The sequence below is a fragment of the Anastrepha obliqua genome, chromosome 3 (assembly GCF_027943255.1).
Source record: "Anastrepha obliqua isolate idAnaObli1 chromosome 3, idAnaObli1_1.0, whole genome shotgun sequence".
NCBI classification, from domain to species: Eukaryota; Metazoa; Arthropoda; class Insecta; order Diptera; family Tephritidae; genus Anastrepha; species Anastrepha obliqua.
In genome coordinates, this window is record NC_072894.1 from 51257875 (window position 1) to 51273523 (window position 15649).

The 15649-nt window shown below is 36.3% G+C and overlaps 3 protein-coding genes across 4 annotated transcripts in view; 1 reads left to right on the forward strand and 2 right to left on the reverse strand.

Moving 5' to 3' along the window:
- Nucleotides 1-5598: 5598 nt before the first annotated feature.
- LOC129242742 (uncharacterized) lies at nucleotides 5599-7240 on the reverse strand. The gene has a single exon (XM_054879547.1). It carries the CDS (start codon nucleotides 6990-6992, stop codon nucleotides 5817-5819), a length of 1176 nt encoding a protein of 391 aa, XP_054735522.1. The 5' UTR covers nucleotides 6993-7240; the 3' UTR covers nucleotides 5599-5816.
- Nucleotides 7241-10084: 2844 nt separating this feature from the next.
- LOC129241253 (signal recognition particle 19 kDa protein-like) lies at nucleotides 10085-10999 on the reverse strand. Its single transcript, XM_054877490.1, has 3 exons — nucleotides 10833-10999; nucleotides 10595-10772; nucleotides 10085-10520 (listed from the first exon to the last, which is right to left on the reverse strand). Exons 1-3 carry the CDS (start codon nucleotides 10895-10897, stop codon nucleotides 10305-10307), a joined length of 459 nt encoding a protein of 152 aa, XP_054733465.1. The 5' UTR covers nucleotides 10898-10999; the 3' UTR covers nucleotides 10085-10304.
- A 746-nt stretch (nucleotides 11000-11745) lies between these two features.
- The window catches only part of LOC129241813 (terpene synthase-like), a 29688-nt gene continuing 25784 nt past the window's right edge, over nucleotides 11746-15649 (forward strand). For both annotated transcript variants that reach the window (XM_054878330.1, XM_054878328.1), the window contains exons 1-2: nucleotides 11746-11913; nucleotides 12052-12206. In XM_054878330.1, coding sequence (XP_054734305.1) covers nucleotides 11830-11913; nucleotides 12052-12206 — 239 coding nt within the window. In that variant the 5' untranslated portion in view covers nucleotides 11746-11829. The remainder of the gene's footprint in view (nucleotides 11914-12051; nucleotides 12207-15649) is intronic.

A 15649-nucleotide genomic window follows, 5' to 3' on the forward strand; every position in this document is an offset into this window, starting at 1 on the left:
CTGAACCAATCTGTTAAAATCCTTTTACCTGTTAATAACCTTTTAATATTCTTTTACTGTATAGAGCAATTCATATACACAGAAGGTGTTCCACCGTTTTTTCCTCTTCAATTTCTTGACTGCTTCGAAAATAGTCATTATGGGGTACCTCCATTTTGCATTAGACAGTCTCCTGAGATTTAATAGCGATTTTGTGCGGCCGTGGTTCCATTCTGGCCAAGCTTGCCTACTTATTGGGCAAAAAGGTGATTGCCTCCAATGGACATTAGCAGCATTGATAGAGTGTTTATCTATTAATACTTTGCACGTAGCTAAGGGAACCGGTATTACTGCATTATCTGGGTGAATGTTTTCTTGCAAGCTCATCTGCTTTATAATTACCTTCTATATTTCTTTGACCTGTCGCCCAGATCAGGTTTATTTCAAAATATTCCGATACTTCGCATACTAATTTGTGACATTGACTACCGTTTTTCACGAGTGCCACAGACTCTAACGATTTCAGAGCTGCATGACTATCTGTGTAGTTTTATAATTCCCTTATAGTTAGGGGTCTCTTCATTAAGAGCAATAAGCCCTCTTTATGGCGATAACTTTTGCCTGAAAGACACTACGGTGATTAGGCAAGCGAAAGCATGCACTGATGTTTAGCTTTGCAGAGTAAACTCCAATACCAACCTGTTCATCAAGCTTAGATCAGTCAGTAAATATATTTACCCTTTTTTCGTTATCTACCGTACTACTGTCCAAGTTCTCTTCTGAAGGTCATTGTGCTGAATTATTTATTAGAATGAATCCCTAGACTGTTACAAAAATCTATATAAGCTGGAATAGTGGGAAATTTTTCTATTATAGTCGAATGACTTTTATTGAATGTTTTTGGAACGGCAAGTTCCCTGAGCCTCGATGCTGACTTCGTAACTAGTTGCTTACCATATAAGCCAATGGAAATAAGTATAAAACTACGTTTAGTACTTCTGTGGGAGTGAGTCTAATAGCTCCACTTACACATAAGCTTGCTGCTCTTTGAATGCGATCCAATCTGTTCACAATAATATTTTTATCAAATGCCAGCCACCATACTTATATTCCCTATAGTACAACAGCACATGCCTTTGCTGAGTACAATCAGAGTACTTACTATTTTCGGAAATAAACCTCAAGTACATCCTGTGATTTTCTGGCATGAGTAAAGTGCTATTGACGCTTTCTTCATTTCTACATTTAATTTCCTAATCTAATATTAAGCTTAGGTGGCGAGACTTTCGCTGAACATATGCGATAGCGCATGGTACTCCTCTCTTCAAGGTTGTTCAGCAATTTATTCATTGTCAGAACACAAATGAGTGGAGACAGTATGCTGCCTTGAAGGGTGCCGCTGCTGACGGCTCTTTGTATCGTCGAGGTTCCTAATTTCGAATTAACGAACCTGTATAAAAGCATTTTTTTTATTAAATTCACCAGAACCTTGGGAGTACGAAAATCCGTTAACATCGAGTACTTTTGCCATCGCAAGAACATTTTAAAAGCACCTTTGTTATTAAGAAACGCTACCAGCTTGACGTAACCCCAATGAAAATAATTGAGGCAGCTGCGGTATGCCCTTCTTCATTTCGAAAGAAATAAAGCGCACCAAACGGTCAATTTTTAAGGATGCATTAACGCTTGGTCGAACACTTGTGGATTGTGTTCGCTCCAATAATTCGGCCGCTGAGCCGAAAATAGCCTTGATCTCTTGGAACAACAATCATTACTCTCTGGCCACTCTGAAACTGGAGCCGCTTAGCTGTTAAGCCAGAATTTGGATTAGGTGGAGCCAAATTTCACTAATGTACTGGAATTTTATGATTCAGACTTTTCAGGGGAAGATGATTTGGAACCATTTTATTTTGACACTGACATTGCCATCGTACATGATTGATATTTCGTAATTTCCTAACTTTCGAACAACATTGTGAAATATTGAAATCTTAGTGCTCTTTTTTGTTTGTTTTGGTGTTCTGAGACGTCGATGTTAAATGGAAATCTAGAACTCAGAAATAATTAAACCGTTGAAGGCATATATTTTCCGATCAATTTGGTAGAAAGATTAACTGACAGAAACTGTCAACATGTATTGAAAATAGCATTGGTAGGAAACGCTACAGCGGAACCAATTGAAGCAACCAAATGAATTAACAAATCTTCCATAAGTAGCTGGATTATTTCGAAAAGAAAATCCATCTAAGCGCCAAGGGGAGTGAAACCTTTGTTAATCATTCTAAAAGTATGGTTTTTGAAAGAAAGGAGTAAAAGCGTTGCGTTAATCACACCCTATAATTGAATATGGTGGGTAAATACTGGAAGTGAGTACTTGCAACCAATGAACTCTGGAACAAACAAAAATTATCCCCTCACGTCAAGAACATTGAAATATCGCTCTGAAGGCGGCGTGGCCAAAATGCCGAGGATTTGACGAAAAATCACCTCCGTTCGGTAAGAAAAAAATTGCCTTACAAAAACATTTTCGACTCAGGGTTGCATGGCGAATTTTTTTTCACTATAGTCTAATGTACATACATATATCCTACATACATATGTTATAGATATATAATGTACTAGCAAACCCGACCCGCTTCGCTGGGCAAAGACACGGTGGGTCCACGTTTTGGCATATATTTCGAGACCCTAGTCATCAATAGGTATGAAAATTACCCCACGTTAAAGCACTTATCGACAGCTTTCATTTGATGCCCATATTGCACATCCACAACCAAAGGTTACCCGGGCCCACGTTTTGACCTATATCTCGAGACCCCAGTCACGGAGCGGCATGAGAAATACTCTGTACTAAAGCATTCACCAACAGCTTCCAATTGATATCCATATTGTACAAACACATTCTAGGGTCCACGTGTTGGTCTCTATCTCGGGACCCTAGTCACGGAGCGGCATGAAAAATACTCTGAACTAAAGCATTCACCAACAGCTTCCATTTGATACCCATATTGTATATACACATCCGAAGGTTACCCGGGCCCACGTTTTGACCTATATCTCGAGACCCCAGTCACAGAGCGGCATGAGAAATACTCTGTACTAAAGCATTCACCAATAGCTTCCAATTGCTATCCATATTGTACAAACACATTCTAGGGTCCACGTGTTGGTCTCTATCTCGGGACCCTAGTCACGGAGCGGCATGAAAAATACTCTGAACTAAAGCATTCACCAACAGCTTCCATTTGCTACCCATATTGTACAAACACATCCTAGGGTTACCCGGGTTCACGTTTTGGCCTATTTCTCGAGACCCTGGTATCCGATTCTTAAAATTTTAAAACACAAACCATCTACTGAATAGTCCAAACAAAGCCTAAAAATTTGGTTTGGATAGGTGAGCCCGTTCGCGAGTTTTAAGCGAATATAGGGACAGATTTTCACATTTATATATATAGATAGAAGATATATGTGTTCAGAAGGGGTGTCTTTTCAGCATCGTTCCCTAAACACTTAACAAAAACGACGGAAACAGTAGCAGTACCACAGAGGATCTCCGAGCATACAACTTTAGGCATCCGTGGATAATGACGGGAAAAAGCAACCTCATCTGCACAAAACGGCTTAAATACATAATTATAAAATATAATATGAAGATATAAACTGCAGCGGCAAGGCTCTTTGCCTCCTGAATGGGAGAGGTGTTAACTTTGTTCGGAGTTTCGAATTTCCTGCTCCCAGATAGGAAGTGAGGCTTTAAGTTTTTATCAAACTACACTACTAATACACAACTAGAGGGTTAACCAAACATTTAAAAGTACTCAGATGAAAGAGTTTGTTCTCCGACAATAAGGTGTTGTTTGAGTGACAACCACAACAGCTGTGTTGCACGATTTTTTCGAGTATTAGGTTTGATGTGAAATTCTGGCCACAAACTGTTAAATATTTAGAAATTGTTGCATTCAAAGTCTTTTAAATCGGCATCAAAAATATTTTGCTTGTACGATTCCTTCATTCTTTTCTTTGTCATTTTCAATAGTAAATGAAACATCAAACAATCATATTTTAAAGACATCTTGGTGTTTTATACCCTTTTACACCTTGCAAATATGTAAAGCACCTTTCAATAAAAAAAATCCCCTAAACAGTCGATTCATCATTGCCCAATTGTTGAAGACGTCGTGATATCGATGTTGAAGGATGTTGCGCAATACTTTGCGCTACAGCAGCAATATTCCCAACAAAGAGTCCAGTTTTTGGATTGTCAGTACTTTTTCTATAATCAACAGAACCAGATTCTAGAAATTTTTTCAACAACCCATTAAATTGTCGACTCATCGGACGATTATTTCCGCAAAAAAATTACTATTTATGCGATATGTTGTTCTTAAAGATCAACTATTTTCATAACAATAAGTTTCAATAATTCTAAAGCATTGTTCTATCGTGTAAAATTATACTTCTACCTCTGGGCATCACTTTTGTTAGACCCTCTACAGCTTAAAGATAGGTATTTACGCACCTCGGCAGTCAATGGCAAACCTCCGAGTGTATTTCTGCCATGAAAAAGCTCCTCATAAAAAATATCCGCCGGTCGGAGTCGGCTTGAAACAGTAGGCCCCTCCATTTGTGGAACAACATCAAGACGCACACCACAAATAGGAGGAGGAGCTCGGCCAAACACCCAAAAAGGGTGTACGCGCCAATTATATATATATACATATATGTTCCTGTAAAAATGATATAGTATGTACAGTAACTTGGCGGTAACTTAATTTCCGAGAACTCGCTCTCAAAAAGAAAAATATCAAAACGAGTGCATGAACGCAAAACCGGTAACAACTAGTAAGTTTTACGAACAGCTGATTAAATTGCTGGCAGGAAAATGTATAAAAATTACGCATTAAATTAAAAAAATTCCATTTCATTATTGCTGTCAAATGAAGAACATTCCATCAGCAACTGTATTGTTGTGGCAATCACAGCTTTCTTCATATTTTCCCTTTATTTAATGATTTAACATATATTTCGAGAATGGCAGCGAAGGTGACTCGAAGCTGTGGTCCAGAAGCGCATACCTCTATATCATTGGCTAATTCCCATTTAATAAATATGACTTCAAATAAACTTTATAAATTTTATTTAAAATATACTTACTTACATTCTCCACTTTAGTCACCATTTTTATTTAAATTTAGCACTTTGACGCAATTCACAAATTTGAATTCGTGTTTACTTTTACTTTGTGATCAGCTGTTTTTCTCACTTGCAAATTCTTACAAGTAAAAATGTATCCAATATAAACTTTCAACTATATACCTCTCAAAATGAAATGCCATTTTGCTCTCGCACTTTCCCCTACTTTGGAAGTTTTTTGGATACTATACATGCACACCTAACTTGATAATTTGTAACAAATTACAATTGTACGAAATTGTGACAAATTATTTGCTTCATGAACAGACGTAATATTGGCTTATCTCTCAGAAGTCTGCTGTCTCCAGATTTTCGAGAAACAAAATTGATGTATGAGATTTAGCTTCAGCTTGTTGCAGTTGTATTTGCGAACTTTTTTTTTAGATTTTGTATAATTTAGTGAAATAAAACTTCACTACAAGCTTCGTTAAAAATTTATTTATTATTATTAAAAATAGTAACAATAAAAAATACTTGTGTATATTGGAAAGTATCCATAGTAATTTTAGGTGTACATAATATTTTCAGTTTTTATTAATAAAAAATATATACAATATACTAAATTTACGCATGTACATATTTGCAGTTACATTCTCAGTCCTATCTAGATTCCCTTTGAACTACTCCTCAAACCTCTCCTCTCAGTTGAGCGCTTGTTGTACGCGTTGTAAAAAGCGTACTGGACGGAACCAGGGCATTAAAACAGGTTGCACTGAATGCGGTTGTACAACGGGCACCTCCATACTAGCCTCGGTAACTTGTTGACTCTTCAACCACGCATCGAGCATCTCTGCAAAGTCATTACGAAAACGCTTTGGGAACAATTCTAAATTGGTACCTTGAAATGTGTTATGCAACAGTTCGGTGCCATCACGTAGTCCAGCACGCAATCCTTCACCTAATCCTGATTCCTCAAAATTCCGTATAGTATTTTTAATTACTTCTCCAACGGGTGCCATTGACATTTCTTGCGAATTGCGTTTCGTTTCATTTTCTTCGCTTTCTTCACTTTCCTTATTAACTGATTTCGAAGATTTTTGTTTACGAAAGATCGGTGCCGGACGTAATAGTCGATTGGGATGATCACTAAACCACGAATTGGATTTTTCGGATGGCACATTATCTTCCTTGCGCTGCGTTTCGCGCTTCTTGTTGCTGCCATCGCGCCTACGCAACGGCGCTGGACGCACTAAAGTGTTGGCAAAGTCAGTAAACCAGTCTAATGGCTCTGTTGAACGACGACGACGAGCGGCAGCCAAACTTATAGCTTGCGGACTTTCGTTAGCCTGCAACTGTGTATTGCTTTGCGTGGCCATATTCGGCCGATAAATGGAAATGGTAGTGCGTTTCTTAGGCGTACCCGTCAATGCGACAGCTGCACGCGCCGTATCCAATTCGAATTGCGCAGCCGTGCGGATGAATCGTTCACTGCTTGGTCCTTGAATGAGTACTTCGAAAGGTAGGCTTTCTGTATGTGCTACTTGCTGCATTGATGCAATGCATTCGTAATTTGACGCTTGTTTTGTTTTTGTACTGTTGCGTTTTTGGTAACCTCCATGAAAATTGCTATACTTATCGTACTCGCAGAGACATTCTTCGCCGCAGTAAAAACCCATACAACCACATTCTCCACAAAGTGCCTTACAACTGTTTTCCAAACGCTGCTCTTGTGCTGGATTCTTGCCCCATAATTTCGCAGTATATAGGTCTTTCTTTTCAAAAGGCACCGCTGTTGTTATCACGATAATCCAAATAAGTAGCAGACCCACTGTGTACAAGCATAAGTGGGTATTGGATACGACTGTGGCAGGTGGCATATTAAACAACGATTTGCTTTGTATACTTTTGTATGTACGAGTATGTATGTATTTTCTGAAGACTGCCCGATTGTTTGCGATGCGCTTGACGGTTTTTTGTCAACTCAATGCTGCTGCAATGCAATTAATTGATTTTATATTGCACTCACAATTGATGTTATTGTGGTCGATTGCATGTTGGTAATATTTCGAGTGTTATATGTTCTCAATGTTTATACATTTCGTAATTTTCATTTTAATATTATTATTTTGGTTTTTTGGCTTTTTGTTTTTTTGTTTGACTTTGCTGTCTCTCAATGCTTCTTGGTACTGAACTGAGTATGCTGATTTGAATATTGTTTTGGCTTGGCTCGATGGAACGTTGAAGAATCTGCCGACCAAGCAACTTCAAACTGTTTCGAGTACTACATAGCTAAGCCAATAAGTTAAAATAGCCTAAATCGACATAAGTAAGCAAGTAATAAATGTTTATTATTATATTTATATTATTGACCTGTGAGAGGCATACTTTTTTGTACTATTGTAGTTCAAAGTATCCGGGTAGAAAAAAATGATAAATGAGGTACGAATAGGTTCCTCGAAAAGGTTAATAATAACAAATTTAATTTTACTCAAATCGACTTAAGCTGCTTTAATTTGTAGCCACCGATGAAGTACATGTTGAATTATAAGTGTGAGTACTTTCTGTACTTGTCGAAATGCCAGGGCCGGCTATAGCTGGAATTTGTTTGGGCCGAAATCGCTAAACAGCAGTAGATAAATAATACACTTACAAAATTAAATATGCACTTACATAGGTACATATGTATGTATACATATTTGCCGTATACACTGTGAACGACTACTATACTTCGGTACTATCGCCTTATTTCAATGAACGTTATTTTTAACAATAAAATAAGATTGAAATAAGTGAGAGAACACAATTCTACCCAGATTAAAGTGGATTTTCAAGACCAATTCTGCCATATCGCAATTGAGGTCGAAAGGAATTTGTCTAAATAGCCATCTTTTACAAACAACAGTAAGCAGTTAAGTTCATTTATTTAAAAATTTGGAGATAACGATGTATATAAATATATAAGGCCTTTCAAAAGTGACGCCTAGATGTCAGTAGTGAATAATTTCTAGACGCAACCCTTTTTGAAGTAAAGCTTCTTACCCGTCGATGGACGAGCGAGAATGGAGAGTCAAATTTCAAGGCCATGCAACGTTTTGGGCATTTTCGTTCCGCGCGAGAGAAAAAAGATATAACGTAAAGGAAAAGGAGAGAGAGAGATATACCTTATATAAATCTTAGATACACCTTATACTATTTTTCCTGAGTTTTTTCTTGTGGTTGCTAATTTCTATTGAGAAATAACACTGCCTACTTTTTGGCGCTTATTTGTTGGTGCAAACTTGTAGGAAATATATTTTTGGTGCCTACTTTTTGTCGTTATATCTCCTGGGGGGCGTTTTTTGGTCGCATTTTTTTACAATTTTTTTTTGTGCCTACTTTTTGGCGCTTATTTCCGTTTCCTGGCTAGTGCTTGTGCGTACAATAAAGTACTATCCATCCCGGCGTTGGATTAATTGGTATTGCCTTGCAGTAATTTGTGCCGTTGCTGCGATCCTGGAATCGCTGCATTTGTGCGGGTGATAAAATCTCAGAGTAGTGCGCGTTGTTGCCACGGTTTGTGTCCGGCGTTTACCTACACCGGTCGACCCTTCTCTGTTTTTTGTAAATTTTGTCTATTTGTATTCTCTGCAAATGTTGTGAATTTATTTAGATATATATTCTTTCTCTCTCTCTCTCTCTGTCATTCTCTCTCGCGTCTCCCCCTTTTTCTTTGTCTGTCTTGAAAGTTTAACTTCTGTTATGTGTACTACGCTACACGCACTTTTTTATGTCATCTTTGACTCTTGCCAAGCAGACAGATGTACAATTTTACGCGAAAGAAAAACACGTTAAAACTTGGAACTTATTATGGAAATGTATACGTATAACGTCTAATATCGTTCGACCACACTTTGATGGGTTGACATTAAATTCGTAATAGAAACAGGAGCCATGCGGGTGGAGTATTTCAAAGCACATACATAATTAATGAACTGCATATAGTACCGCTATGGCAGTGTCGACAGGTGTACATATGTATGACTGCAAGCCAATCACTTCAACCTAACCTAACCTATTATGAAAATGGTCGATCTCTAAGAATAACATATCGCAAAATTCGTGATTTTTTGGCGAAAATAATCATCCGATTGAGTCGACAATTCAAAGGTTGGTTAACAATTTCATGAAACTGGTTCTGCAGTGGATAAAAAAAGGACTGACAGATATAAAACGGTACGTTCTATTAAGAATAATGCTGCTGTAGCGAAAGTGTTGTTGAACCACCTTCAACATCGATAACTCGACGTTCTTAATAATTAGGCGTTCATAAATCGGCTGTTTGGCGTATTTTCCTTGTGCTCATTGTGGACATTCAAATGATGCCATCACATAATTTTTAAGAGTTCTCTACAAATGTATGAGGGAAGTTTCATATTTTGTGAAATCCAAAAAAATTCGTAATATCGAAGAAGCTAATAAACAATTTAAAAATTATTTTGTAGCTTAAGGTTTCTGAACATTTGCTTTTTGGATTTTTTTTTTACTTTCGAGCAATCGAAAATCTCAAATTTATTTGAAGAAAGTAAACTATTTAATATACAACATTTTATGATCAATGGGTTTCGAAAAAGGTTGAAACCGCCACCTTTCTTTTTATACTACACCATTCTCACAAGGTTACTAGAGCGGTAAAAAAGTGGCGCTTCTCACCAAATACAGTAAACGTAAATATGAACAAATACATATATATATATACATACATATGTACATGCATATGCATATTAAAGAGTACTTGATGAGCACACGTTTTTAAAGCTATTTTCGACAAACAAATAAAAAATAATAAACCATACGGTTCAGATTCGGAAAAAGCACGTTGAACAGCCTCACAGTGCATACATTCAAAGTATTATATGTACATATGTATGTACATATCTATATCTTACATTTCAACTCACTACAAAAACTTCACATTTAAAAAAAACGCAAGTTTAATTTACCAAATGCATACATTTGCGTATTCTTATTTACCATTTGAATAAGGTACCATAAAAAAATTACAATAAAACAAAATTAACGTAAAGTTGCATACGTATTAGTGCTACAGTTTCCACAAACATAGCTTTTGCTATCGTTAAACATTTAATAAGCATTTTCACAATTCTCAATCAAACTGTATAGAACTTGCAAACTAATTTTCTGACCAGTTCTTAACGTCTCTTGCCTTTGCCCTTCTTACCGCCGGCTGACTGTTGCGCTTGCACATGTTGTTGCTGATCACCAGTTTTGCCTTGACGTGTTTTTAGTTGTGGTATTCTGATTGATATATAACGCATTATATCCTCGCGGTTGCTCAGCTCTGGATTGCAGGCTGTTCCATCATCATTACGCATTTGCACGCGGATGCGACCACGTAACTGCAATTCCTGCAAATGATTAGCAAAACGTATATGGTTGAGTTGGTGCAAATTGCCTATCAGGTGCATTGCCAAGAGTTTACCCTGCTTCGCTCGCGCGAATACTGCTTGTTTTCCACACCGACACGCAAATTGGTGACCGATAAGACATCACGTATTTCAGCATAAGTTGGATTCTCAACGCAAACATCTTTTGGTAGGCGCCGTCCTTCCTGGCGTGTCTTTTTACTATTTATATATGCAGGATAGATGCAAATCCAACTAGAATAATAAAATAATTCTTTAATCAGGGACTAACGTGCGAATATTTAAAGCCTTTACCGTTCAACATCGCTATGCTTTTTGCTCGGATGCCAATTTGTTTGCACTGGTTGTGACGTAGCCATGGGGTATTATTATTTAATATTATTCCTTACAAATTTTATATTACAGAAAAGTAAGTGAAATTCTGCTCTGCTTAGGAGGAAATTGACATAAAAACAAAAATTGACAACAAAATCGTTTGACACGTTGCAAATGTGGGTGCTGCCAGATTAGAAAATATGTTTTTGGGAAAGAAAGTTAATGGTTATTAACGACAATTTGCCAATAGGCAAAATTAATCTAATTGGGGTAGAAATCGAGGGAAACATTTAATTCACTGTCTATCGCTTTGAAAAAAAGGTTAAAAGGGAGGCGGATAGGTGGGTGTATCCCCATCTCAAAATTGAAAACCCCACCCTCCGGAGCCTTATAGTTTTTAAATAATTTAATGCTAAAGTTCTGTAATTTAGCGAAAAGTTGGTGTTGCCATACACCTGAAATAAACACGAAGTTCGTATGCAGAGATGTTCAGTGGAGGGTTGATTGTAAAGCTGCAGTATTTTTGCTGTAATTGAAAATTAAATTTAATCGATACGTTTTGGTGCCAATATTGATAATAGAAGAGCGATTTAATTATTTTTATTTTATTAATTTTATTATTATATTGACTAAAAATATAAACTCGAAAGCCCAGTTTTCAATATTAATCTAAAGAAATACTTACAGTCCACAAATCAGGAATAATTATATTTAGTTTTATAATTCACGGCAGCCCTGCTTTTGTGTAGTTTGGTGTCACTTTCTATTCAGTGCTTCTAAAACTGTGTTTGTTTACGTTGTAAATACAATCAATTGGTTGCCAAGGAATCAGCTGTTCGCCATATATTTCTTCGGCTTCTTTTCTTTCCATGTGCAATCTGTGCTAAGCAGACAAGTCGTTCAGTCGTGTGAAGTTAAAATATTTGTGGCGCCAGTTAAGTTCTTGTGAGTTAAATTAATAATTATAACAGTCTGAATGCCAGGCGACGCTAACATGGAAGAATTGTGTACAATACTCGCTAAAACGCGTGATCCGTCAACGCAAAAGGAACAAGATGAGGTGATAATTTAGCAGCACTCATTTATTACTTGTGACCTCATACACACAAATTATGGATATTTTATACCGATTTTATGCGATTGCGTGAACTTAATCCGCCTACGCTTACGTGTATTTTTAATCTTTTGTTTCGTGCAGATATTATTGCAGCCTTTTGCATACATACAACAAATACCTGGCAAACAATTCCGTTCAGAGCTGGCCTTGGCATTCAATCACTGGTTAAATATTCCGGCTGAGAAGTTGCACCAGATTGGCGAAATTGTGCAAATGCTGCACAATTCCAGCTTACTGTAAGTCTTTTTTACTATCTTCTAAAGCATGTGGAATGCCTTTTAAAGCACTAAATGCACTGCTACTAGTAACTGAGTGAGTGATAGATAAATCGAGTGTGGGAAATGGAGTGGCTGCTCATACAAGCTGGCTCCTTCATTCGAACAGACAAAAATGCACAATGTCATGTTTACGATTAGTTGGAGTGATATGGATGTGTGTTTGTGCATATATTAAAAGATCCGCCGCATATATGTATTTATAAAATTAAGATTATATGCATGCTGTACATATGTACATATACATATCTATGAATGTGCGCCAATAAAGATTTTATGTATTATTGTTATTATTTTTAGGTGTTTTTTTTGTTGTTTGCTGCCTTTGTGCTTTGAGGGTGGTGCCCTGTTTCATGTCAATTCACACTCATCATCAGCAGTTTTGTTTACATTACGATTTGTGTGTATGATTTTCCATTATATATTTATCTGAAAATGAAAATATGCAACTTTAGAAATAATTGCGCAGTTTTTATGTCCAAAACCTGCCGCTAATTTTGTGGATGAAAGATTCGGTAAAATTCATATGCAAGGCACGTAAATATTATATTTCCAGCTAAAATTTTCGACTGCGAAGACACCAACGAAATTATCAATAGGGAGATCGAATTGTATTTATGAGTTCTTCGAAATTAAATTGAATTGCCTCATAAATCTTTTAATCTGAAAATATTTTACAGGGAATATTGTAATCCACATATTTATTTATTTATTTTTTTAACAAAACAAACTTATTTTATTTGTTTGTAAGACAACTACATATTTATTTAAAGTGGTTAAAGTCGAAAGAAACCAATTAAAAAAATATGTTTTATTCGGCGCTGTCGCAACATTCTTTTCACATTCTATCAAACTAAAAAATTAAATAGTGTACACGACTATTTTTATGTTACCATTTGGTGTCATTAGCCACAAATAGGAGGAGGAGCTCGGCCAAACACCAAAAAAGGGTGTACGCGCCAATTGTGTATGTATATAGTATATATATGTATGTATCTATTTTTTGTGTGACCGCCTGTAACATTTATTACCGATTATAAACTGCTGGGCATTGAGAAAATTAGTTTTTTTAGGTCACATACATATTTGTGGAACATTTTTCCATTCTCCTTTAAAGCGCAGTTTCAAGTTACTTTTTTTGTTTCTAGAACATTTTTGACACTTTTTCAAATGCGACCGTAAATTTTCAATTAGTTTGATATCTGGGCTTTCAGCAGGATTATCTAGCACTTTGAACAGTTATGCATATGTAAGACTTTTGCTTGGGATCATTATCTTGGTATAATTTGATTAACAATTTATTTGAATTTTCTGAATTAATATATCGAAATTTTTGCACACTTTCAAATTGATACTTAAAGTATTTAAATCATTTGCTAAAAAAACAACAAAAAATCCAAAAAAAAGCATCCTAATATTCCACTGAGTGGGAAACGTGAGTTAGAGCAAAAGAAAGTAGTTTGTCAACGTTAGCATGCGATAGTAATACATTTTTTCTTCAAATTGTTGAAATTTTTTTAAGTTTTGAGTTTTAAGAAAGCTCTTCGGACCATTTCTTGATCTACTTTCACGGTCTTCGAAATCTGCGGCTAACATTCTAAGGCTCCAATTAGTGGTGCCGTAGTCATAACGCCATAGCTGTAACCATAACCATAACCACAACATTATAGAATTTGCCGATTATTCATGACGTAACCATAAACAGCTGATATTGAAGTAGAATTATAGACAAATAGGAAAAAATGAAGGACAAAGGGAAAAAATGCCCACGACAGTCGGTTCTACGTAACCGGAACGACCCGGATTTATATCCGACCAAGGACTGTCAGCAGCATTCCTCGTATATGCACGGGGAATGTTTATGCTGCTACAACAACAAAAACTACATTTGCATTTTGTCAAAAAAAAAACACGGATAATTTTCTACTAAGGCAAATATAACCAGCTGGTCGCTTTGGTTATGGTTATGACTAAGGTACGGCACTACTAATTGCAACTTAAGATTGCACTACGGTTTTCCATTAATTTGTTCCACTATTGACCTTTCCATGGCATGCCACACTTCAGCCATTTGTTTTGCTAATTTACCTTTGTACTACTAATTGTATACAACGTAAAATATGACGCTTTTGGTTTTCGTTGTTTTTGCATATTGCGCGTTCATATAACCATTTTGGTTTACAGGAACAAATAGAAGGCTTTAGCAAAGTGCTGTGATAAAAAAGATTCAAAGTAATATGCCCTAGTCGACTCTTCTAGATAATGATACTATGCTATATTATATATATTAATCTCTTTTCATGAAGAATTCAAATTCTTGTAGTAATGCGACGTTATACGAGTACATACAGGTTTTAGCTCAGTTCTGTATAACTTAGCTGGTGAAACACTTGCTTACCCAAAATAGACAACAATGTACTCTACAATCTGAATAAGTGTAGCAAGTCGCCAATAATCTGGCCACTCTATTTAATAGCTGTAACACCACTTGCCTTTAATCTCTGCTGTTGTAGCAGGATACAAATTTCCCATAGGGAATGCTCTCCTTGGACGGATACAAATCCGAGTCGTTCCGATAACGTAAAACCGACTGTCGTGCGTTTGGTCGTTGACCTCAATGATAATAGAGAGGCCCAACGATTTGGGCAAAGTTAAGTAATCCTGCTCAACAATATTCAGAGTCCTAAAAACGTCGCCCTATTTTTTTAATTTACTTGTAACTGTTGCACAATGAATAATCATTCATACATATTGAAATTGTATTATTAACCATAATTGATGGCAGTAGCCCATCTGCGCAATGTATGAACTCCATATACTCCTATGTATGTATATATGCAATACTTCTATAATGGTGCAAATGCATTGCGCAGAGAGATTGCTGCTAATATAGGAGTATTAATTATGTATAAGTATATGTTGGATTCAGCAATCAAAGGGAGTTAGTTTTGATATAAAAGTACAATTTGCGCATGCGCAGGTTTCAAATGCATTGGTGTCGGTATGCTTGCTTTATGTTTGCTGGCTACTCTTGTTGATACTTTTATTTAAATACATACCTACATACATCTGTAAATATGTAGATACACATGCAATAAGAATAATCATTAAAGCCATCGCTCTGAAAAGTTATGTATAGATATGCATGCTTATGCATATGTATGTACAAAGATACGTAAGCTATTACATATGTAGAGAAAAATAAAATTGAATAAAATGTTGCGGAAGCTGGAAGCGATAATTGCCTATTGTGGCATATTGACTGAAGCGCTCTACAGCCATAGTGTGGCAATAATCGTAGAAGTAAAATGAAATATGATGTAAATACTTGTACATATGTACAGCGAAACCTCGATATAACGAATGCTGATAAAAGGAATGTAAATATTAGTTTAGGGCTAAAG